General features: G+C 38.4%; 2 protein-coding genes across 2 annotated transcripts; both read right to left on the reverse strand.

Annotated features, from left to right (window-relative positions):
- Positions 1-196: 196 nt before the first annotated feature.
- On the reverse strand, positions 197-8,798 carry LOC146682485 (serine/threonine-protein kinase SBK2). Its single transcript, XM_085446423.1, has 5 exons — positions 8,553-8,798; positions 5,124-5,268; positions 4,838-5,040; positions 4,533-4,694; positions 197-4,313 (listed from the first exon to the last, which is right to left on the reverse strand). Exons 1-5 carry the CDS (start codon positions 8,556-8,558, stop codon positions 3,690-3,692), a joined length of 1,140 nt encoding a protein of 379 aa, XP_085302549.1. The 5' UTR covers positions 8,559-8,798; the 3' UTR covers positions 197-3,689.
- A 2,578-nt stretch (positions 8,799-11,376) lies between these two features.
- il11b (interleukin 11b) lies at positions 11,377-21,625 on the reverse strand. Its single transcript, XM_085446046.1, has 5 exons — positions 21,560-21,625; positions 14,038-14,198; positions 13,460-13,555; positions 13,183-13,350; positions 11,377-12,624 (listed from the first exon to the last, which is right to left on the reverse strand). Exons 1-5 carry the CDS (start codon positions 21,564-21,566, stop codon positions 12,454-12,456), a joined length of 603 nt encoding a protein of 200 aa, XP_085302172.1. The 5' UTR covers positions 21,567-21,625; the 3' UTR covers positions 11,377-12,453.
- Positions 21,626-25,450: the final 3,825 nt, after the last annotated feature.

Genomic DNA, 25,450 nt, shown 5'->3' on the forward strand with positions numbered 1-25,450 from the left:
GGTGGTGTAGGTGGTTAAAGAGTGCAGTTTGGAAACACTTCAGATAAAGCATCAATGTCATCTGTGCATCTGTTTCCTCTAAAACTGCATTCTAACCAATCACCAGTGGGGTCTCTGGCTTCCAGCCACAGATGACAGCGATGAGCTCATCACAGTGTGGTGCACAAGACGCCAAGTAAAATGTAAAAAAGCCGCACAAAAATTCTTCTTTATTGAATTTTGTGTTGTTAAACATAACATCATAAAGATGACAGATAACCAGAAAGTTTGGTAAACCTATGTCTGGTTAAAACTGTATTTTCCATTTAATAGCACAGCTGCCTCCTCAAGCTTTTCCATGGAAACTCTGGGCTTCCATAGCAAAGCTGTGGGCCAAAAGCAAACTTACTTTCATGCGAGTGCATCTTATATTCTCAAAGAGAGTGAAAGGTACAAAAAGAACCTTGTCTTGTTTTTGATTTCACCTCTGCTTGTCATTTACGACTGCAGGTTTTTATTACGCCTGGCAGCAGTTCGGCATTCTGCGGTCAGCCACACCTCCCACTCTCCCTCTCCTCTGACACTCTGAAAGCTGCTGACTTTCACTTTTCCACAGATGTGTCAAAGATACAGTAGCTGGCTTTGTCACCTTCTGAGCCAGAGAAATTGACACTAGAAGTTTCAGCGAGCATATATAAGCCTGTAGCATTCAGTTCCAACTATGAAAATGATAGAAAAGTATCTGTTAGTGGAGAAATTGTGATTTTAAGTTGGACTCTCAAAGTGTGCAGATGGTGAAACCGAAATAATGTATCCAGTTTATTTTTATTATGTGCAACTTTGCAGATAAAACAGTTTTGGTAATGGTATTGTATTTTTGTGTTACATATCATCTCCTCCTGTATCTGAAACAGCATCATGCAGGTGAATTTAATTGTAAATATAAACCAAAACATTAGCCAAATGTTCCAAAGATGTACCAAAACCACAGTGATATTATACTTAGCTGGTAAAACATATCTGTGAAGTGAAAAACAAATATACAGGTATGATGCTTTCAGTGCCTGTGCAGCAGAACCTTCATTATTCCAATAAATGAGGAATTTTAGCTGCTCAGGAGCTTCAGCTCTGCGGTGTTGGTGGATTTCCTCACATAAGCTGCTCCAATCAAATCCTTCCACAACATTTTTGGTGGATTAAGGTCAACACTTAAACCTGGTCATTCAAAAATATCACCATCCATTCTTAAGTAGCAGAAGCTGTGTGCTTAAGCTAAATTTCTTGCTGTCTCTCGTTGTTCGGTTCACAGAAAGATATCCTAACATTTTCCTTTGAAGTATTATTCAAGAATGCATTGCTCCATCAAAGACGGTGAGTCGTCCTGACCCCAGTGTAGCTAAACAGACCCAAAAAAAGACACCATTATGCAGGAATGCAATGGTTTCTCATCTCCAAACAATTTACATTCAATGCCAAAAGTTCTATTTTAGTCTCATCTGAAACATTGTTCAAACAGATGTTTGGCAGGTCCAGGTTATATTTAGCAAACTACAGATTTAGACCAGCTGTACATTATTCCTCATTAACATGAACATTAGCAGACATGAGAGGATTTTCCCTTTCCCTAAAGTTGCCCCCTTTACTACCTTTTTGACTTTTATGATTTCCTAATACACGCCTTACTCTCAGAGGGATATTTGTTGTTTAATCGCTCATTTGATGGTTAAAAGTGTTTTCTTGTGTTTGTAAATAATCTGTCAGACTGTGTAGTGTAGTGTGATGAGCAACAATAACTCTCTTTCGGTGGTCCTCAGTAATGGAGTCAGACTCTGATGGATCCCACTGCTCTTCAGATAAAATAGGAGCATCAGTTCACACCTTTCATGGACTGAAAACACCTGAAAGACTTCAGCTGCCAATTCTTGAGGTTCATAGACCTTTGGTACTCACAAATGACCAGCTATATATTTTTGTCATGTTTTATTTTCACTGGGTCTCCTTTGTGCCCTATGTGTGTGTTTGAGTAAGAGTTGTGTGTGTTTCAGTCATTATTTGTCTGTCTCAGTTGTCAGTCCATGTTTGGTGAAGTTCACTGTGTCTGTGGTGAAACTGACCTCTGTGTTAAAAGTCCAGCTGATTGCAATTGCAGGAGAAAGTATGACCGTGTGCGATCCGGCTGCAATGTGGTGCTGAGGGGTCAGAACTGTGGGCCGCGGCACATACTCAGTGCTGAAAGGTTGTAACGACACATTTACAACCAGGGCCCTATTTTTGCAAACACATTGGGAAGCTTTCCAGCGGATCCTTGTCTGTGAGTGCGTGCATGTGTGGTATATAATCTTACTAGAACATTACTGAGATATGATCCAATCAGTGCATACATGTTAGGTCAGCATGTTTAAAATCCTCAAAAAATGCATATAATTGTAAAACAACTTATATTCAAATAAAATGGTCATATATATAAAAATAATTTTACTTTATAAACAATATATCATTATACAGCTACAGAAGTATTTACACAGTCTCAGTAAGATATTGCACTGTTATCATTATTATGTATAATAATTTTTATATTTTATAATGTTTTACAATACAAAATTAGTCTTTTGGTTGCGCATAAAATGCTACACATGAGCTGCCAAGAGCTTAGTGATAGATAATAACAATAATAATGAGTTACATTAGCTAAACTTTGTAAGCATTTTAGGGTATAAAAGTGCTATTAAAGTGTTAATATATATTATTACTTTCAGAAAACTGTTTTTTAAAGCCCAAAACCAAACAGTCAAAACCCCCTCCGTGGTCTAAAGTGGACCTCAGAGGTGTTTATGACTTGGCTCTGCTGCGGTCTATTTACAGTTCATAGCCTGCTATGACGTATTATACTCTCTGAAATCTAGAGTCAAATATAGATGCAGTGCTTTGCAGAAGTTATGTGATCATTACACACTAAACAGACTAGTTACACACCAGTTAATGCAAATAATCTTGATGCCTACAGCTGTTTCTACACTGGTCATTTAAAATGTTGGTTAAAGTAAATATTTTTCATTTATTTGATGTGAATCAAGCAGCTGTTAGACTTCCTCACTAACCGACAGTTTCCCAGAAAGCAAATTCCCCATAAACCATGGAGTTTTGTTTTAACAAGGGGAATTTTTCCAAAGTTGTTTTCTTAACGTTTAGAGGTTAAACATGTGGGAGGTGATTTTTTTTTTCTTCTAACACATCGACCACCTGCTTCCTTTCCCTTACACAACCTGATGGCTCGCAGTTAAATGTAATAGAAGCTTACCTCAGCATTGGCCATAGTGTAGTATTTTTTTGTGTTAATCTATGCAACAGAAAAACAGAAAGAATTTAAAAAGCAGTGATGTAAAGTTACAAAATTAACTTGTGAATAACATAAATCGTATGTGCTCAACTTTCAAATGTAATTTCTATTCAGTTCATTTTTTAATGTGGGCAGTCACAACAAAAGTTGTCTCAAGGTGCTTTGTGATTACGGTGAAGCCTCCATGGTATCAGAGGGAGAACCCCAATGATCCCCTATCAGTCAGCACTTGGTGAGAGTAGGGAGGAAGAACTCCTTTTAACAGGAAGAGAACTCCAGGAGTGTGAGGCTTTTGTAAGGTTAAAGTGAAGACAGAAAAGAGCATAGAAAGACATTTGTCTCTTTCAGCTTAGTTTTGGTAGACTTTGTTAACTTAACGCTCTCCTCTCCCCTCCATCTCTTTCATGTTTCTGATCCCTCCTTTCCCTCTACTCTTCTTACGCGCCTTCTCCAGCCTCACCCTCTCTTTCTCCATCATCCAGTCTCCTCCCAGGTAACTCAAAGCCTCATCAGGTTGCCTACGTAGCTGTGGCCGTGGGTTGAGGAGTGACTGGAAAAAGGAACAGGCCAAATGGGTGAAACATGCAAACTGGGGAGCTTTGGGAATGTGCTTCTTCTTTTCCAGTCCAGCCTCATCCAGATCCTGCGGGCTCTCTGTTTGTGGCTCAGCCCATACGTCCAGTTCATCGTTGGGGCTTTTACTTCTTTCAAACCACTCTTGATATTTCAGGTATGAGTGGCAGTCGCTGGCTGTTTCAGCCCAGGGGTGGCTGCCGGTAAGCATGGCATATGTCAGGATGCCCAGTGCCCAGCTGTCTGTACTTGGCTCCACGGAAACCCAAACTCTCTTTTTCTTCTTCTCTTCACCATCCTTGATGCCATCATTTCCATCAGTTATATTGCTGCTGTCATTGTTTCCTCGAGCAACCTCAGCCTCGGGGGTGCAGTAAGGAGAACTGTACCAGACTTCTGGGATCCTGGTTCCCCTGGACTTTACCTGGGTAAATATTGATTTGCCACATTTAGACTGATAGTGGATGCAAATATGGATAAATTAGATGAAATATGCCATAAGTCTTGTGCAGAACACATCTGAGCCATAGGCGGCTGCTTTTACTTGGTTTTCTTCTGCATCATATCTTAGCGAACAGCTTGTTAATAGACCTGCCAGCTAGATGCTATTGTTATTTATGTTAGTTTTGTCCTTCATACTGACCATGCCAAAGTCTCCCAGTTTGACCCAGCGGCAGGCAGAGTCACAAAGGAAGACGTTTTCTGGTTTGAGATCTCTGTGGACAAAACCAAGAGAGTGCAGGTGGGAAAGTGCACCACACAGTTGAGACACCACCCGCTGACAGCAGTCCTCCTCCATACCAAGCTACAGAACAAATGGAGAAGAAGAAGATAGAAATATAAAATAATTATTTCAACGTCTAACAAAACAAATTATCTTCCAAAACATAAATACAGTGTGAGTTAAATTGTTCAGGAATCATAAGTCCTTTGTTAAAATCTTTATACCTCAGGTATGATGACTTCGTACAGATCACCGAAGAGGCTGGCTTGCTGAGCAAAGATGTAGTGTGATGGTGTGGAATAGGCTATTCCCAGAGCTCTGGTCAGGGATGGGTGTGTACAGAATGACAGGGAGAGGTTATACTCCCTCAGGAAAGAGAACAGAGAAGTAGAGTCACGAGGGAAGAACTTCAGAGCCATCGGAGTACCTGAAAGATCCAAAGATACTGTACTGATGTAGGTGTGTTTTTAGGGGATCTTGAAGCCATAATGTGTTTGTTTAGCTCCTCACCTCTCTTTCTGTGTACAGCCAGCATAACCTTTCCATATGAGCCTTCACCCAGCAGCTTCAGGACCTTGAAGTGCTCTGATGTGTCCATTGAGTTCAGAGACTGAGCCGTCAGATGACACATCTCATCCAAAAGTTTTGCGGCAGCCTGGACAAATAAACACAAAGTACTGTAATTACACCAATGCTCTTCCAGTGGTTTCTTTGTTTTTTGGTTTTTTTTTTTTTTTTTTTTTTTGGGGGGGGGGGGGGCATATATTCAGTAAGACCTTTGGCTATCCCAAGCAGCTTTCTTAGATCTGACTCACCATAATCACTCACGACAGGATGGCAGTTTTCTTTTAAAACTTCCACTCAAAAGTCTGTATAAAAGTGTCTAAAAATTGTCTAAAACCTATGTGACAAGCCGAAAACAACATGACCTTTATTAATTTGTATCAGTCAATAAGAAATCAACAGGTAATCTCTTAAATCTATTAAAAGATCTTTACCGCAACAAAGTAGGTTGGGTAAGTGCTCAGTAGGTTTCAGGAGTACCTGATTATGTGGTTGCTTAGAAACCCGCATAGTGATAACATTTTATATTAGTCTTGCAATTGAGTGTTGGTGGTTAATTTAAAGCCCACATCTAATTGAATAGGGGGGGTGAGATAACAAAACATTAAACCAGTACAGACTGACTGGTCAAATCCAATGAAAAAAAAAGTTTGTTGACTAAAGAAAGCTAAAAATATCTTTTTGTGTTTGTACTCCTATACTCTGACTATGAACCTCCACTGTGTACAGGTGTCAGTGTAACAACACGATTGGCTAATATGGTTCCTGTTTAACAGGTTGTGGGTCCTTAGGGAGCAGGGATTGTTTCCTCTCATAGATCTCTATTCATGAGTGTCATGTCTCCTACTTGTATAATGTCTTTGGCTTTGTTGATACAAAGCTTAATGGGTGGGAATGTGAGAAATCTGCATAATAAGATTTCTAGGTAAGTAGTGTCCCTGTGTAAAAGCAGGCTGAATAAGCAGGTTTCTTATATTTCATGTAAGCAGATGATGGTGGAATGACTCCACACTATTTATTGATATCATACTACTGACTTCCTAAAATATCTCTCTTCTGAACTGAATCCCTCGCAGCTCTTTGGAATGTAACACCACCATTGCAGGGATGATCGTCGTCATGGTGATGCTTGCAATACTCGTTCCCGGGTATAAACATGTCTGTTAATAGCCTCGTTAAATCCCCCCACATAGTCACACACGCAGCAGTGTTTTGTTTTGTCTGGTGATGTTTCCACTACAGCTGGCACCCTCGGGCCTGGGTTAGTTTGGATTAACTGTCACCGTACGCATCCAGACAGGGAGCCTCTCATTACAGCTCATCAGTGAACAGCTCAGAGCCGTCAATGTGCTGTGAACCCTTCACTGAGGCTTTGTTCACACTAAGAGAATGACTCGGATCTACCTAAAATTTTTCTACCCATAAAATTTGGGAATTTTACTCTTATTTGTCTTTAATTTCATAAAAGGGCCCCGAGAAAGAGTTACATTACATTAGCAGTTAGCTGGGAATAAATGCACCTTATTTTTAATCATTTGCACCAAATTAAGTTTTTGCATTAAGTTTCCATTTTAAAGAAATGAAGATTATAACTTTGGCAAAATGTGCCTTCCTAAAATAAATGCAACAAATATTTATCCCATGCTTTTTGATAGCTATCAATAATAATAATAATAATAATAATAATAAAAACTGTTGCAACATCAGTGGGTGTCATTTTATGCTCTCTAATCCTCCTCCACTGGGTGGTTTGGGTGGAAACTGAACTCTAACCCTCTGAGCATCTGTGTAATGCCCAGATTACTAAACTATCAGAGATAAATGGCAGGACCATTTGATCCTTTGCAGCAGTTTATATGTAATTTGTTAGATAAACAATTTAATTAAATTTGATTTATATAGTCCAAATTACAACAACAGTTACCTCAAGGTGCTTTATATTGTAAGGTAAAGACAAAAACACAGAGAAAACCCCAATAATCAGACAAGACACCCTGTGAGGAAGCACTTTGGCAACAGAAACAGGATCAGTAAATGAGGGAGTAAATTGTTTGTGACTTTTTAAAAATATAACATCTTCGTTATTGTGGGTCTAATAATAAGTGTTAAAACACACAGTATACATTTTAATATGCTTCTTTTATCTCTAAATATGAAGGTGCATGGTTTAACTGAAGAGCAGGGATCATGTAGAAGATTCCTGCTCAGATAACAGGGAAAAATCCAAAGTTTTCCATTAGTGAGACTAAATGCAAAGAGGCAGTTAAGACGGTGTTTAAAGAGCAGCATAGCCGACGGCCTCAGAGGTCAGAAAGATGTAAGATGAAGTCAGGATCAGTTTCAGCCTGACCAGAACAACTCCAGCAGCCCTCAGTGGGATGCCGGGCTGAGACAAACACAAAGCTGGACCAGTAGTAACTGATGTGTGTGTCTCAGAGATAAATGACCTGGTGATGTCCTCTATATGAAAATGGATCTCTGGGGACCACAAAGCACCTATGATGATAAGATGTTCTTTCTGTGCCTTTTAATGTGTCTGTGTGTTTCTTCACCTTAGCAAAACCAGAGACTGACACGTGTTAGATCTTACACCATGAAGATTAATAACATACAAAGGATGCATAGAGTCTGAAATACTTTAATGAGTGTAGTATATGTATATCTCTATGTCTGTTCCCAAACTCGTAGATTACTGCTTCAATCTTGAAGAAACTAAGCCTATAAGCTACTTAGGGTACCAAGATTTGTAGCATTTGTGTGGTAATACAAAATATTTACATCAATTACAAAGTACTGTTTGTCCAAATGCACGTTATATTTTTACTGACCACCAGACGATTTAACTGTTAAGAACTGGCCAGTTTTTGACCATGTTTGCCATAAAAGGCATTGCTGCGAATGATGGGTGTGGTTGTTGTACTCATCCCTCTGCCCAAAATCATATTTTGCACTAATTTAGTAATTAAGCCATTTGGGTTTATGATTCACATGTAGAGCAACATTTACAAATAATAGAAAACATGTGTAAAACAATCACTGTAAACAGCTGATGCTGAAATGAGCCATACTAAATACATGATGTGGCCATTACCATACCATCACTTTTTATAGTTTACATGGTCCTAATGAATTTCTAATGGTTCCAAATTCTTAGTAATTAAATATATTTTCTTTAAAATTCTCAACTGTAATTGGGCCAAGTTTGATGGGTCGACATATTAATGCACATACACTGTGAGTGCAGTGTGCATTGTATCCAGTTCCAGAGGTAATTTGGGTTTGATTGGTCCAGGTTAGGACAAATCAATAATTAAAATATCTCCTTCGAGAATAACTGTCCTTGTTACACAGGATACTTCTCCACCTCTGACTTACCGTCATGTTGCTGCAGTTGTTCAGTTCAAAGTCGGTGATCCAAAGCTACGTTCTCCTCTTCATTTAGCAGGTGCACCAGCTGGTAGAGCCTCCACACCGAGTCTTCTTTCCACCCACCGCACCAAAATGCAGAATTGTCGCAGCCGGCAGAGTTTGGTTGTAGTCTGCACTCAGTCAGGAAAACCCTTCGACTGGATTGCGAGAGGCTTTCGTGGCTGCTGCTGCTGCTACAACCTTTATCCCAAAGTGTTCTGTCCTCACCTCCCCTCCTCCTCGTGTCCTCTCTTATTGCAGTGAAAGGCGGATCCACACATGTTTGTGTGTGTAGAAGACCGTATGTTACCTCCAACCTGTCATTATTTGGGTTTTGAGTTCAGTTGACCTGTGTTTTGCACCAGTTATCTCTGTTGAACATTTCACACATTTTACAATTGTGACTGTAATTTCAAAATTGACTTAAAATTCCACAAGTGGCACTGACGACTGCTAAAAACATGACTCTCTATGAAATAATCTTTAGTGCACATTGTCATAAAAATAAAGTAAAAAAAACCCCAGAAATTTGTAGAAAGTATGACACATCTTAAATGGCTTTTGTTGTCTGCTAAAGAATAAATGTTGGTGGTTTGACAATAGACAGCTGCAGCAAAGGACAATGGAATTAGTCTGGATCCATGATATAGTCCTGGATAGCTGGATAAATGGTTAAGAAAATGGATAGGTGATCAAGTCAAAGAATAAATCTCACTTAATATGGCACCCAGTTTGATAAAATTTATTACTGCTGTGATTGGAATGCAAATATCTGAGATCTGATATTTATTTTGAATGCCAAAGCTTGAGTGGTGTGTTTTTCAATGCTTTCTACACCACACCTCAGTGCCACCTAACAATGGTAGACCTGCATACTTTCAAAAAGGAACACTAGCTTGGAAGAGCATGGAAGGAGAAAGTACAAACCCCCACAAAAATCTGTTGCTCTCAAAGGAAAATGTAGCCGACAGTTGGATTCTTTTCCTCATGCAGTCATGTTAGGTTCAGCACTCACTGGGAAGCATTTATTGCACTTACAGTAATGTATTGAGTTGTTTTCAGCTCCCACACGTAACTGTGGTCTACTCTTCTTGTGCAGATGTGGTGAAGCAGAGGACATGGAACATATGAGACTACATTCCTGTAATGACCCAAATATTTGGCTTTGTGATTTTAAATCAACAAGTGTCATTCAAAAAAAGCTGAAGAATCTTTATTCAGCCTGTTTCTAATCTGTAGCATGATCAGCATGTCTTTTATGTTCCTTTCCTCTTTTTCTTTTTTCTCTGTCATTTTAAATATTCAACAGCTGCTCTGAACATTGACTTGTAAACACCAGTGAAGTGTCCTCTGGCACCGAGATGAAGAGCATTTTATCAGCTCATAGTAATCTATGAGGAACTGAACCAAACTGAACATTGGTGTCATATTTTTTAATGGTACCAATAAAACAAAAACTATTTTTAGTCAGCATATTGTTGTTTTGGTTATTCCCTCCTCTGCTGGTCCCTTGTTGCTCCGTTGGTCACTAAGTCAACCCATTAGCACACATCATACACATATAGTCACGCCTTTCTTCAACCCTCTCTAGCTCTATATCCAGTGAAAGGATTCTCCTGTAACACCCGGACCCCTTGTGATTTCACTGATCCTGCTCTCAGCTGCTACCAGCCACCACAGTCCACACATACTGGACAACTGCAGTGTTCCTCTGGAGGCCTCATATTAGTTACAGTGAAAGTCTGTCTGTGAGTGAGATCATCTGTCTGTGCCTAAATGTCAACACGCTCATATGCAATCCTCATTATGCAAGCAACACGGTGTCACTTCAGTTCAGGGTTACAGGTCGCAGCTGAACAGTGGCAGTCGGTACATTCCCCTCATGTGTCACCTGGACTTGTGTGGGCTCTTTTACCCCTGCTATTTAAAAGTTTTAGCATTCCACTGACATGTGTGGCATGTTTGTGTTTTCTACTCAAGAAGCTAGGAGTATTTATTCAGCTTTAAGGGGAAAAGTTGTATAAAACCATGTTCCTTTTTGGGATTCAGCAGATATATATATATATATATATATATATATATATATATATATATATATATATATATATATATATATATATATATATATGTATAAACTAAAAAGGGAAGTCAATGCTGAAGTGCCCTGCATTTTTTCTAATAGCCAGCAGGGGGCGACTCCCATGACATCAAAAGCAACTTCAAGGGTTTGGAAATTACTTTTGACTTACAACTCAGTGAAGATTTCCTAATGAGTTTATGGTCTCAGTTAAAATAGAAATATGCTTTATCTTACTCAAAGGTTGGGAAATTACTGTGTCAAAGCAGCCAAAATATAAAAATGTCATCTCTGTGTTTCCGGTTTCACGTTCCTTTTTGGATCTTTGGGTTCCCTGGTGGTTTGTTCATCATGCCTTCATGGACTCAACAATTTTGGATTTTGTGTTTGGTTTGCACAATCAGTAACCAACTCTCCCATTATGTTTGTACTTCTGTTTCCTGCATCATGCACTCAAAAATATACTGAACTCAACACAGGAGATTGTGATGATCAAAACTATAAAAAACACCAGTGCTGAGGTTTTTCTAACAAGTGAGGAGCAAATGTTAAAGTAAATAATCAAAAATCTCTTTAATGTAATTATATTCAAAAAACAAACACACACACACACACACACACACACACACACACACACACACACACACACACACACTTATTCTTGTGTCCCTAAACCCCAAAAGTATCACACTGAGCCCTTACATCAGTTTCTAAGGCAGTTTTATTAATGACTGTAAAACAAGACATACAAATATATAAATAGCAATATGATGGTTTATAGAATGATAATAGATATTATTATTAAATATTACAAAATACTTTGACATAGAAAAATGTTTAGCTGCAGATGCCTGCATCTGCAGCTAAACTGATATACAAATACATAATATAAAAGCTTATAAATAGTAACCTAATTATGTACCGAAAATAACAATAAAAAACACGAACTGCAGGCACTGTGAGTGTAAACAGTCTGAGAGGGAGTAAAGGTCACGGGTGACAGTACCTTAGCACAGTGCATTAATACAATACATTTTCAAAGGCGACACGTAAACTGTGACATACACGTCTTATAAATAGCAAATTACATTAACGTACAGTACATTCCGTTTCCTTTTCTCAAAATAGGTCTTAATGACAGGCAGCATAAAGAAAATCCCAATAATCCAGTAAGATTTCTCTCATTTTAAAAATGCTGAAACCTTGATCTTGCATTTTTTGAACTTTTCTGTAGCTCTACTCTCTACTCACCACTTCTGACATGCTAGTAGCTTCGTAAGGCTGTACTTGGACTACAGTAGCTATTTAAGAATGCTCACAATAACAATGACAGTACATTCTGGTGCTAGCAGATATTCAATGTTCACTGTCTCAGATTAGCATGTTAGCAGGCTAAAACTGACTTATTAGCACAAAACACAAAGTTTAGTCCAGCTGGGAGTTGCAGTTTTAAAGGCATTTGTTAAAAATAAACTAAAGTGAAGTAACTGAATTTTAAACAAATAAACAAAATACAGACAAGACGTCAGACCGTTCATCTTAAGGGAGACATCAACATCTATTACCCTATCACTGTTGAGACGTTTAACTCAAAGTTCTGTATCATGGACCTCAATCAAATATGAGAAATTTCAGAGTAATGGAAAATTAAATATCATATCCTGTCATGACATGATATGACATCAAATATTCAATATTTTTTAGTCCAGCTCAAATGCTGAAGGGAAAATCATAAAACGTGACAGTGGTTATGTAGGAAGACATCACTAGTTTTGTCTTGGAGGCTTGAGTTTAATGTTTTGGACAGGGGGATCGTCTCTGGAGTTGCCGTAAGATTCTTTTTGACCAGTGACAGAAGACTTGTAGCCGGTCTGAGATCTCTACAGAGAACCTGAGAGCCTCGAAGGCTGTGGAGACGACCGGGAGGGAGGGAGACGCCGTCTGAGGAACTTGTTCACCGATCTGAAGATGGAAAGAAAAAGAAACCAAAGTCATTGGTTGAATCAGAGAAAGCACAAAAACTGATTGTTTTCTCTTCACTCTCTGGATGAGTTTTAATGGGAATCAATACATTTAGCTGTGGAGTTGAATGATTAAATGTCAGGTCTGTTCTTAATTTGTTTGTTTCCTTTTGTTAATCTATATTTTGGTCATTGCTTTCTTTGAGAGACAGGAAAAAAGAGTTTAAGAATTTAGTCTTTATTCCTTTATTTTTTTAACCCAGGTGGTGATTAAATTATGTAATGACTACGTGGTCAAAAACAACACAAAAAAACAAAAAAATCAAAAGATGAATGTGAGTCAAAGTTAAAGTTTTACATTGTTATGTCAAACACTATCTTTTACATTTTGTAGCCATATTCTTTAATTTACTTTTTGCTCTAATATCAACAGTATCAGTTTTCAGTTAAAGTTAATATTAAATTAAAGTGTAAGAAATCTCTTGTGTGTCATTTTCAGTGGATTTTCTTTCTAAAAACAAGCAGACTCAGTAAATTCAAGCCATACTGTTGCTCTCACCTTTTCTAGAAATTTTTTAGTGAGATTGGACAATTGCTCGAGGTGGTTGCTGGCGCCCTCAGCTGCCTGAAAGGGCACACTGACATTTACTTGTGCAGTTTTCAACCACTTGGTGTGCAGCCTGAAGGACTCGACGTACACGTAGAGCTGAGAGAGAGACTCGTTAACCTGCAGAGATGTTAAGGCGACAAATTAAGTGAATATCTTTTAAACTTTGATAGCATTTAGAGTGCATTTCGACCGTTTAAATCACTGATAGGAGAAACTGGATGATTACCTTCAACGAGTTGAGATGGGCAGCAGTGTGTTTTATTACAGGAAGACTGTCCAGTTTGTGTTCTATGTCCATGAAGGTCACAAGCTCGGCTTCTGGCTGTTAAAATATAGCGAAAACGGAGGTTTAAAACATAACCACATTTTCTTATAATACTTATTATATAGGATTTTTAATTGTTAAACATAAACTAGAATGCTCACTTGAATCAGATAAGACATTTTTCAAGCTTTCAGTTCACAGTTATGCACTTTCACTTTTGGTGATTTACTATGTTCTTTAAATGACTCATTTTTCACTTGCTTTATTAAAAAGCGCACAACCAATTCTCTCATTTACCGAGACATTTTACAAGCCTTTTGCAGTAACACTCCTACAAAGTTTGTGCTCGAGTGTATCGTGCTTATTTTTAATTACGCCTCAAATTTTTCTATTTCTTAGTTGGAGTCCAGTTTTCGGTCAGTGAGGAAAGATCTGATTTATTTTGACCTAATAACAACAAGTTTTGAAACAAAAAAAATGGTTCTATGACAGAAAAGCCAACATGGATCTGGAACAGGAAGTGTAAAGTTAAACCTTACCAAACCATGGAGTTTTTTGGAGGAGGTGATGATCTTGTCCAACTGATGAATCATTGGTTCAAACACGCTGTACGGACAAGGGGTGGGACGGGACGACGAATGGACAAATAGCTCAGCCAGTATTACCAGGTAGAGAAGAAAAGAGGTGGTGTCATGGAAAACTGCAAAGACAAGAAAAAAGGATCAAAATAATAAGTTACAATCTTGTGTATTTCATTAGGTTCTGTGGTCTTTCGCCTCATCAAAACACAATCAGCCACATAAAAACACCAGCTCCACATTTATTCAAAGCAAAGGATCGAGCTGAGTAACATTCAGCTGATGCTGCTCCCAGCTGCACACACACACACACACACACACACACACACACACACACACACACACACACACACACACACACACACACACACACACACACACACACACACACTCATAACAGGTGGCTACTGGGCTGCATTCACGTTGCAGCAGAAAGTATCACAACTCAACCTCTTCCCCTCTGTGCGACCCAGACGTGCTGCTTCTGAATCAGATAGAAAAACCACAGAGCTACATGGAAACTTGTTTTCATTTCCAGCCTAAATCTGGACCACATGACCCACAAGATTAATCCTGAGGCAGCTGTATTTGTCACGGCAGTTAGGAACTATTACGCCATCAATCTGATGCGACTGTAGGTACATGCTAGCATTAACACCAAAGCGTTTGTTGGAGATCGGATCTAACGAACGAACAAACAAAAAAAACCAAAAAAAAAACCTCACACCCTCAGATATCAGATCCAGACATAAACAGTAATTCAAAGAAATCAGATAAGAGCAGGAGATCAGATACGAGATAAAACAAGCATGGATGGTGGTTTAGACACTAAAGCAGGTCACTGTTAGCATTTAGTACTGAAGGAGTGTGGGTGTGTGACAGAAGGAAGGAGAAAATTTTCTGCAAAGTGATAGCCGGTGTTTCCCAGAAACACAAGCAGCATGTTAACAGGTTAGCTGACATTTTTCATAACACTGTTTTTATTTGACCTGCATAAAGTCTTTTCATTTTTTTTAAATTTCAGACGCTGTTTCAGGTAAATCACATCTCAGAAGTGTCACCAGGGAACAACATCAGCACAAACTGGAGCCTCAAATGGCTTCAAATGGTCGCTGTCTTTTCCCTGCAATTCTTTTTGAAGCAGTCAAAAATGAATGGATGAGTACCTTAAAACGACATTTTTAGCTCATACTTGCTGATATTATGCTTTCAGGTTAAATGTAGAGAATGCAAATGTAGCGAACCTCAACAAAGTTATAGCAGCAACCACTGATTAGCCCATACGGACATAAACCCAATACAAAAAGCAAGACGACTATAGCTGCTTTGTCTATAAGACTGTTAAAAAACATTCTACTTAACTCACAGCGAATAATACTTTGTATCTAGTACCACAGTCTCTTATTTTAGGCTGCATGGCTTCAGAATAGTTGCTACACTGACCACTTTGGAAACAGAAACTATGAGTTTGCCTTTTTACTATCATACAAAGTTGTTTTGCTGAATTTGGCAGTTGCCTAATGACACATTAATGCCAGATTTGCCATTTTCCATCAGTACCTTGTTGTAGCTCTGGTTTTGGTCTCCACTGGTTTCTGGGGAAATTATCTGTCTCTTTGGCTGCTAAATGCTTAACTATGTAAACTCTATTCAAACACCTTTCATGAGTCACAGCTACCTCCTGCTGCCGCATTTAGGTTAATGAAGCAAGGGTTGAGGGCTGTAAAACAACAGGCAATTAATCAAGAACACCAAACTAAACTATAAAGCTGAGGGGCACTTTAGATATGTTACTAGAAGCAGCACAGTGTTTATATTTTATGGCCATCCCATTTAATGTTTACGTATGAACAATAAAAAAAAATTAAGTCTGATGGACTGGACCTCCGTGACTGAATACCTCCTACTGTGCTTAGTTAATCCCTGGAAAGAAGAACCACCCTGATGTTATCTGTTTGAGAATGAATAATTGCAATGAGTCTTCTGTAGTTTGTTTTGTCTCTATTTCATAAACTTCTTTTCATCATAACTGAAAGGAGTAACACCAAAATCAAGATTAGTTCATGTCTGCAGGTCTTTGTAACTTCAGAAATCCCATTATGCAGAGTAACAAAGAAATGAACTGTCCGTTAGTGTTAGATCAGGGATAAGGAATGAGAGGTATGCTGTGGGCTTTTTTTTCCCAGCCTGCTCTGGGCCTCTTGTTGGAAAAGGAGAAGGGAGCTGGCGCAGAAGTCTGACTCAGATTAATCTCTTGGCGGTGACATCACCGGGCAGATGCCCCGGGCTGCGCTTTTTAGAGGGAAAACATCCACTTTGTTATGAGTGTCGGAGCACTTTAAGCACTTTTACTGCCACTCAGGCACTCGGGGCAGTATACTTTATGGGCTAAAGAGGTCAACAATGAGGTAAAAAGGGTGAAATTGTTTACCTAAGAAAACAAAGTGAAGTTTTCGTGATGTTTTATCCATTTAAAATGAAAACGACTTGAATATTTAAATTATTTTACACAGTTCAGTAAAGGTGAAAATTTATTAAATGTTTCTACTTATTGTCTTCCCTATATTTTAGGTTTTATTTCTTCCATTTTTGCTTCTATAGTTTTTCTTTCTATATTTCTATATATTAGCTTTATTCTAGCTGCTGTCGCTGGAAGATAACTTTCAACCTTGATCTAATTTGCTGGTGACCTTTGGTCAGACATTATTCTTTGGAAGTCAGATTTCATCTCGTGACTTTGGCTGATCAGGAAACAGCAGGAAAGCAGAAGGTCAGCAGCCAGACAGAAGTATAAAGCTGTGACTTTATAAATGTTACGGTAATGTCATTACAATGTGAATTTTATCCTCCACTTTTTAGTTACTAAACCCACCAATGCTATATGATAATTTGGGGCTTTTTTCTAGGTCTGAATGCACTCTATTTAACATTCACCCTCCAATAAATGCATTGGAGAGCAACTTCAGCATCTTGCCCAAGGATAATTTCGCATGCAGACTGGAGCAGCTAGGGATCAAACCACTAACAACCTTCTGATTAATAGATGACCTGCTCTGCCTCCTGAGCTACAACTCGAAGTAGGTTAATGGAGTTATGATTGTCTTGTGAGTTTAGCCTGTGGAACAAAACAGTGTTCATTTGCTAAAAAACTAAAAATTTCATAATGAACTTGTAGTATACTTTTATGTCTTACTGACCAGTGAAAGCAAAATCATGCCTCTCCCTATTTGTTTAGATAGCACTTGGTCTTAGTCCAAATTAAATTCACCAAGATGGCATCCATATGGCCCTTTGTTGGACTGGGAACATGTTCAGGGTGTACTCAGTGTTTTAGCTAAAGAAAGCTTAGATAATACGCAGACCTCCCATGATCCAAATAAGTGTTTACTAATGGATGGATGGAAGCTGAGTCACTGAGGGCACCAGTGTCATAATGCTGAAACAAAAGATGGCTGTTAAATCAACGCATCTGGTGAAATGTACTTTTACATTCACAATGTGACTATTAATTAACAAACAATAGAGCTGTTTGTTAATTAATGTAACTGAAATTGATGAATTTAGGCTTTAAAAAAATGTCCCCACCACCCCCCACCACCACCACGACACACCTTCTTCATCCAACAAGTCAATAACTTTCTTTTCTTCTTAAAAATCTCAATATAAAGAGTTTTGCTCTTTCACTCTTCATCTGTTTGTTCTTGTTATGAGTGTTTAGTATTAAATGCACAGGGGGTCAAGAAGAGCTGGGAAACAATATTTTTCCGCCATCAGCATTCATGTCTGGATCTTATTACAGAGCTAAAATACTGCATCAGAGAACAATTTAATACTCTGATATGAGTCAGACATCGACCGCCAGACAAATATATTGCTGTCTGCTCTTCACTTATCCTCAATTTTCCCGATAGCACAAAACCTCGTGGCTTGATTGTAAGAACAGTGTAGTTTTTGGATTCAGTGTTGAACAAGATTCAAACACGAAATAGTTAATAACAAAAGTACAAGCACTGAATGAGTGCAACTGTGGCTTTTGCACATGCAACAGCAGGCTTCATGTTAAAATGATTTTCAGTTAGTGAAGGGCTCAAAATGCTTCATTTAGTTATTGGAAAATTACTGAAAAAGCCATCAGCAAAACCCAACTGTCACACTAAGAAAAACATCCTCCAGCAGTGCTGCGTACAGTCATGTATTTGGCAGAGTAAACAGCTGTGACAGCATAACGGCACAGAACAAAGTTGCTTAAGAAGCAGAGTGAATGGGCCACCTTTAATGTGTTTAACAGGTCATTTCATCAGCACTCGTTTACCCACGCACGAAACATCAACACACGCACATGCAAGCTCTCACATAATCACAAGCTTCCACCGTTTCCGATCGGGTTCGTGTGCTCTTTCTTGCTGAGTCAGACAAACAAACACTGGAGTTTCCTGTGTTTTCTCTCTGACACAGTGAGTGCCTTATTTCTTCTTATTTGCTCTTCTTTTACTTTGAAGACCGTCCAGTGAATAAAGTGTAAAGCCTGAGTGGCGGGAGGAGCTCTGTCATCTTTCTCCAAAACCATCAAATAAACAAGAAAATGGTAACTTTGTAATAACTGAAGTGTGAGGTTTGGCTTTCAAACAGGTTGTTTCAGGAGCAGAGTGACAGCACTAAGAACGTGTTTATATGTTTTTCTACCAAAACTAAAATAAAAAACACTTTGGATACTTCAGATAAACATAAATATATAATTTTATATTAACAGTGAATCAAATGATTATGTAGTCTAAAAGGTGGCACCCTAAGGTGACAAACCCTATAAAATTATAACCTGACTGTGCTGTTTAACTCCTCTAAAAAGCTTTACACTATAACAATCCAAAAGTGTTTACTATTTAAAAGCCACATACTTCCCTTTAGGGAGTGGAGGTGGAGACCTGGAGTAGAGTTACAAGAGTGTGAAAGTTGCACTTACAAAGTGAGGTGTAAGTTCAGTCACTCTGGATCATTCGGGATTTGAACTTCAGCGTCTGTTTGCCTAAACTTCTTTTTATAGGTACAATTTTACAGAGCTACAAATACAGAGTTGAAACTAGAAGAAAGAAATTGTTTGACTCAAGAAAAGCCAAAGAACAGAAAAAAAACAAGAGAAGGAGGGCATGAGTCCTGCTGGTGGGATTACGCGCTAGCATCCTGGAAAGTACAATAGTTCTATAGAAATTTACGCAAGCCCAGTTTCAAATTACTGTTACAGAGAAATGCAACAGGAAGTGTGCTGAAAATGCCACTCTGCTGGCCTAACAGATGTGCCATGTCATTGTGGCTGATTGGTCCCATATATATAACTTGTGAGGTTCTTGCAGCACTAAATTGTTGAATCTATCCAAACCTGACATGAACAAAAGCATGTAAATGTCAAAATATTGCTGATTTTCATGCTATAAAAATCAGCTAAATGGGGGAAGAAAAAGATTCTTAAATATAAGTGGCATTGATTTAATTAACAATTCTTAATAATATTAAATTAGCCAAACATTTATTTTACTTTGTTTTTCAAATTGCAGAGCATGACTGTGTGCAGTTTCAATTCCTGCAGCATCCTGTTTTCTTAGGTTCACTGGAGACAGGGTGACATCACTCCAGTATGTAGCTATATACAGACTTCACTGGAATTAATCGTTGCTCTGCCCCATACAGCTAATCCATTTATGTAGCATAACAAGGGGAAACCTATTCCTTAAAATGACTCATACTCACTACAACATCATAAAAAAAAAAAAAAAAAAATCATAGCCAAGCTTGAAATCTCCCAAGAAGCTTTGGACCATAATGGATAAAACCACTGCAGTAATAATGATTCGCATAATCTGAATATTGAGGTTGTTTATATTGAGGTTTAAAAAAAATTGGAGTGGATGAGTTGCAGTACCATTTTTGTCCACTTGGGCAAGCTGGTATATGAGCTGACTCACTCCACAGCAGAATCAGGGTTCAGGCCCCTTATAGTGAGTCTGCAAATTACATTACAGTAAATGCTGGTGATGTGCAATGATGACATCACTGTCTGATGACCTGACTCGTAGCTTTCACAACTTTTGGATAAACAGACTCTGGGTGCCTCATGGCTCCTGTTTTTGTTACTAGTCATCATGTTTTCACAGTTCGTTGATGATCCAGTAGTTTTTGACTTAGTAAGAGTGTCATACAATACCAAACTGATTGGATGAGCATCAAGGAAATATCATTCCCAAAGCACAGATAAAGAGAATACAGTTAACACAGGCTCAGTTCTTTAAAACTACTCCAGCTATTAAATGTTATAAAACCTGAGATGACCACACAACTAAAGTAGCAACTTGATTTATTCTGTTATTTTTCCTCCTGTCACTGTGACTGATTACCTCCAGACGACTGCGTGAAAGCAAAGGAAAACTGGTGTTTTCATGTCAGTAAAACTGTCAAAACGTTTTTTGTTTTTTCTGCTGACTACAAAGGAAAACCACAGAGCCCACCTTCACTGCCCAGTGACCACAGCTTCCTTTTCATTCATAAATATGTGCGCCAGTTACACAGCCATTCATTTCTGTTGCTGTCAGAAACTAGGAAGTCCACGTGTAGTGTTGCCAAATCTCTCAGCTAAGCAACAACAACAATTTATGACTTTCATACACTGTGTTGACATGATGATTGCCTCTGTAAAACATTAAAACAGCACCATAATGTGAAGTTATTTTACTTCACTTTGATCCTACACAGCACAGTTTTATAACTGAGCATTTCAATAGTAAAAACTAACTAAACACATTCATGCAGTACTATTTTAAATACCTCTACTTTACCTGAGTAGTTACATTTTATACAAGCTTATGCGACTACTTCATTATCTGAGCGATATAGTTATTACTTAGAGTGTTTCTCTTCCACCTTGAGCAGTTACATTACAGAGCAGTTACAGTGAAATGCTGCCTGGAAATTCATGTGTCAGCATTAAAGAGTAGGTTGGCCAAACAAATGCTACTTTCTACAACACTTTTAATACCCTAAGCCCATTCAGCTTAAAGTCCTTGTGTACTTAAGCAACTTTACTTTTCACATTTATCTGTGAGTACCTGTTTTTTATCTAAGGATCTACTTTTTAACCAGCTCGAACAACCCGGGAAACCCCTAAGACACAAAGACATGCACACTGACACACACACAGCACCAGCCAATCACAGCCCAACCTGAAACTAAACAGTGGCTGATTTCTAGAGTTCAAATTAAACATTTAAGCACTTCAAATATCACTTTGAGTTTAGTTTCAGCCACAGACTGCTTGGGATTTAATCATTCATCCATCCATTCATTGCCTCTCCCTCTCCACTTCCTTTAGGCTAAAAGTAAAAGTAGGAGACCACGTGCTGCAAAGCCCCCCTTCTTCACACAAACATTCACTCTCACACTCACAGTCACTCACACCTCCCCCTCTTTCTTTAAAAAGTAACTTAGACCAACTTACATTTCATGTTTCTGCTCCTGCCGTAGTAAACAAACCTTCCTCTGAGTCCAGTGTGAGTACAGTACGTGTGAGTGATTGTGTTTGTGTGGACAAATGTAAAAGTTCCCTTTTATAGCATAGAGTATGACACATCACCTGAGTCATCAGCCATCGTCGCCATTTAGGCATCACACCCACGCTGGCCAACCACCCCTCCTCTAACCCCCCCTTTATCTGAAAAAGCTTCAAATTTCTTTGTTTGTTGAGGTGATTCTAAATGGAGGAAATGATAAATTAAAAAAGCAGAAAATACCAGATTGAGCAATTTTCCTTTCCTCCTCTCTCTCTTTCTTTCCACTCTTATGTTATCACCTCACTTTCTTATTTTAACTACATTAAGTTTAGAAAATAAAACTCAGTTTGCAAAACACTGAAACAGATTTAAGAAAGTAAATGTAAACTCTGTAGGAATGAAAGTGGCTGTAAAGCAAAATATAATTTGTACAACAACATATTAAATAAAAGAGGATATGGTGATACTTGCAGGAGTAAGTAGCGCAAACAGTGTGACCACATCCCAGCAGCATTGACCATTAATAATAAATGTACAGAAGGTGAAAAACATGCGGAGATGAAGACCGAGTGTAGCTTCGTGCCAGGAGTTAAGTCAATAATTTCCCCCAGGGATCAATAAAGTATTTTGATTCTGATTCTGAATACTATTCCCAGATAATAGAAACTAATACTCATAAAGGAGGAAATCTCACTTCTGTTTCTGACACTTTTCTTTGTATTTGATTTTCTGGAATTTCAAAAGTTTGGAAAAAGATGATCTTTTATTGTCATTCTGTTAATAATCTCCTGCCTGGGTTTAAAAAAAATTGATTCTTTTTTTCTAAGAGCTGAGGCTGTACTAATGAATTTCTTCAGAGTTGCGAGTTTGCGTATCAAAGGGATCACGTCAGTTCCCCCTGCTGAAAGTCATCTCTGTAGTGTAGTGATGGAAACGTTCAAGTTTAATCATTTTGTTTGTAAGCCGATTAAAGCACCTACTCAATATTTGTAAATATGATTTGATTTGGAAAATGATTATAACACAAAATGTAAAATATTCATCATTAGCAGCTTTTTCTTGTGAGGTGGTGGAGACCAAAACAGAGGTAAAAGAGAATTAATCTTGGCCTGACTCACACATTCAAATGGAACATGACGTAAATAACTGTTTGCAAATAAAGCTGCCGTATGAACATTAAAGAGGATAATAATATATGTAGATCTTGTTGCATTCAAAAACTAGCCCAACGTGTTCATGAGAAGCTGTGCTTTAGATTCACTACTATATTGAAGATATCTTTAATCTAAAGCATTTCTGCAGGATTGTCTTCCAATGAACAGTTATAACCCATGGTTGAAACAGGAAGGGGCTCTCCTTGGTCAGAACTTGCGGCAGATGGGTGAGAAAAACGGGACAGAGACCAATGTGGACTTTATCTCTATTTGGACCAGTCAGGTGATCCCTGATTAAGGAAGTGTTAGGGCGTGGGCAAAAAAAAAGCCTCAGGACAATAAGGAAGTACGTTCTAGTTGTGACCAGCAGGAAACCACCACACTCACAATAGAAGTAGTGAGTTGGGAGTGTAATTCTGGCATTGAGTCCAGGGCACAAGGACACCACACTCACAGTTACAAACAGGAAATGGTGTTCATTCTGACGAACTAGCAATCAATCACATCTTGCATCTTCTTAACTTTTCCTGAGTTTTCATCAAACTTAATAGGCTTTGTTTTAGTAGGCAGTGAGTTTTCTCACCAGATCTTGGAAATGCAGCCTTCAGTGTCATCTTCTTCAGGTCTTAGGTGCTTTCATAAGGTGGCAACCCTCTAATTGCACAATAAGGTTTTAATCCTTCGACAGTTTCTGGTCCAGTCTTATGTTAAAAATTCCACATATGCCCTGATTAAAAACGGATCCTCCTTCCAATAAAACTATTTGCCTTTAATTCAATTAAAATCAATTAAATTTCATTTGTATAGCTCCAACTCACAACTGCCTCAAGATGCAATAAGGTCAAGACCCTACACCCACCTTTAAAGATGTGCCGTTCTCCAACTAAGATCCAATTACAACCAGCTGCTCCTGTGTTCTACCTGGCTTCTGGTATCCCCACCCTCCTTTCCTCCTGTCTTGCCTCTTTATAGAGACGGGTCTCAAACTCACACCAGTCAACTACTTCTAGTGTTCAAATAGCTGTCAGCTGAACTAGAGGTGGGATCTCTATCCCCACATAAGTGTGGTATACATATAACCCATTAAAAACATACAAATAACTAATAATCCTAAACCAGTGTTTAGTAGCAGATTCTCTCAGTTACTCTAATATTTCATATTCTACAACAGTAGAAATATTGTTCTACAAAGTCTAAAAACAATATCTCAGCAATCCTCAAGTACTCCTGCATACCTGGCACATTGGTCACTTCCATTGCCACTGGTGACATCACACATTGTATTCAAGTGTAACCTTTTCAAAGTTTCGCAAACAAAAATGAAAGTATGTAACAACGGCTGTGACGTCAACTTGATGTCAGCCCTGTTCATTCACCAGTTTTATAATGAGGTCCTTAAAAGAGTGCTGAGCAGAAGGTGACTTGAGGTGTTCAACATCTGCACAATTTCAATTTTAGAACTATTTTTTATCCAAGACTTGACCGGTGTCAAAATATTTGCAGACAATTGATTTTTTTCTCTATTTTCTGTAATTTCCTTCAATATTGTTCACATTGCTTTTAGGCTATTATAAAGAACCATCAAATGTTCAGCTCAAAAGTTCAAAACCTGATTTACTTAACCAGAGGAGCACATCACAGTGGCTACATTGGTTGTTATATAAAGTTTATACTATAAAAATGTTTTTCTTCAAATGTTAGCTCCCCTGAAACAGATGAAATGGACCATATGGCTGTGCATTGGTTTGTTGTTTGACCATCAGTAGTATTTTTTTTCACATTGTCTTGGCAGAAGACTCTGGGTGCCTTTTTAGTCATAAATATTGATATTAACATTTGCTTATTGACATATTCAGCAGTAATGGGGCAATATCAGTTTTTATATTAGGACATGTGTGCATCTGATAAGATGTCTATGTAAAAGATAAATTCTTTTCTTACAAATTGATGATGTGTGCACATTCCTCTTCATTTGAAGCGTACAGTTTTTCCTCACAGCCTGAGTGTTTTCACTTACCAGGACCTCAGCCCTACCTAGTCTTTATAGATCTCTATACTACTTCTTCCACAAACAGACAAGTCATGCTTCAAAATTTTTCTGATCCATTTCCTAGAGTTGCAAAACTAACTGGACTGGACAGTGTCAGGTAAACTTATTCACACCTTTCTGCCTTACTGCAGTAGTTAGTCTCCAAAATCTGTAGTATTTGTGTTGATGATCATTGGCAAATTTAATCTCGGCTGTCCTATTCTTTCTCAGACACATATTCTGGCATTTGAGATGGGCTGTGGTTGGAGGGAGTTATTTGCTTTTGGCGGTGCAAGCAAAATATACTGAGATTGCAAGATCAATTGTGTTGCACTGTGAAATTTTTTTTTTTTTTTTTTTTTTTTTTGGCCTGTCCCGTTTGGCTCTTTTGCATCAGAATTGTTGTCTAAAGGCAAAGAAAGATGCCCAACGGATTTACTTTACCAAACTGACCATCCCAGCCTTGCCGTAATGGTCCATTTGATTCACCTTTTATTGTTTATTTTATTTTCACTTACTGAATATGGGACAGACTTGACTGGGGGAAAGAAGGGGAGAAAGAAAGAGGGAAAGAGAAACAGCTGAGAAGAGGGACGGGGGAGAAGGGCAAAAGACAAAAACCAACAGAACGGGCAGAGAAAAAAAAATGCATATAT

Source organism: Copadichromis virginalis, linkage group LG22 (genome assembly GCF_057382275.1).
Source record: "Copadichromis virginalis isolate Kocher_CV1m ecotype Utaka linkage group LG22, C_Virginalis_male_GT1.1, whole genome shotgun sequence".
Taxonomy (NCBI): Eukaryota; Metazoa; Chordata; class Actinopteri; order Cichliformes; family Cichlidae; genus Copadichromis; species Copadichromis virginalis.

Coding starts and splice junctions, on each gene's coding strand:
- LOC146682485 (XM_085446423.1), bottom strand. Junction 5,041..5,123: donor GGCTGTACACAGAAAGAGAG/GTGAGGAGCTAA, acceptor TGGATCTTTCAG/GTACTCCGATGGCTCTGAAG. Junction 4,314..4,532: donor AACTGGGAGACTTTGGCATG/GTCAGTATGAAG, acceptor ATATTTACCCAG/GTAAAGTCCAGGGGAACCAG.
- il11b (XM_085446046.1), bottom strand. Junction 13,556..14,037: donor CCAAAAAACTCCATGGTTTG/GTAAGGTTTAAC, acceptor ATATTTTAACAG/CCAGAAGCCGAGCTTGTGAC. Junction 12,625..13,182: donor CTAAAAAATTTCTAGAAAAG/GTGAGAGCAACA, acceptor TTCCATCTTCAG/ATCGGTGAACAAGTTCCTCA.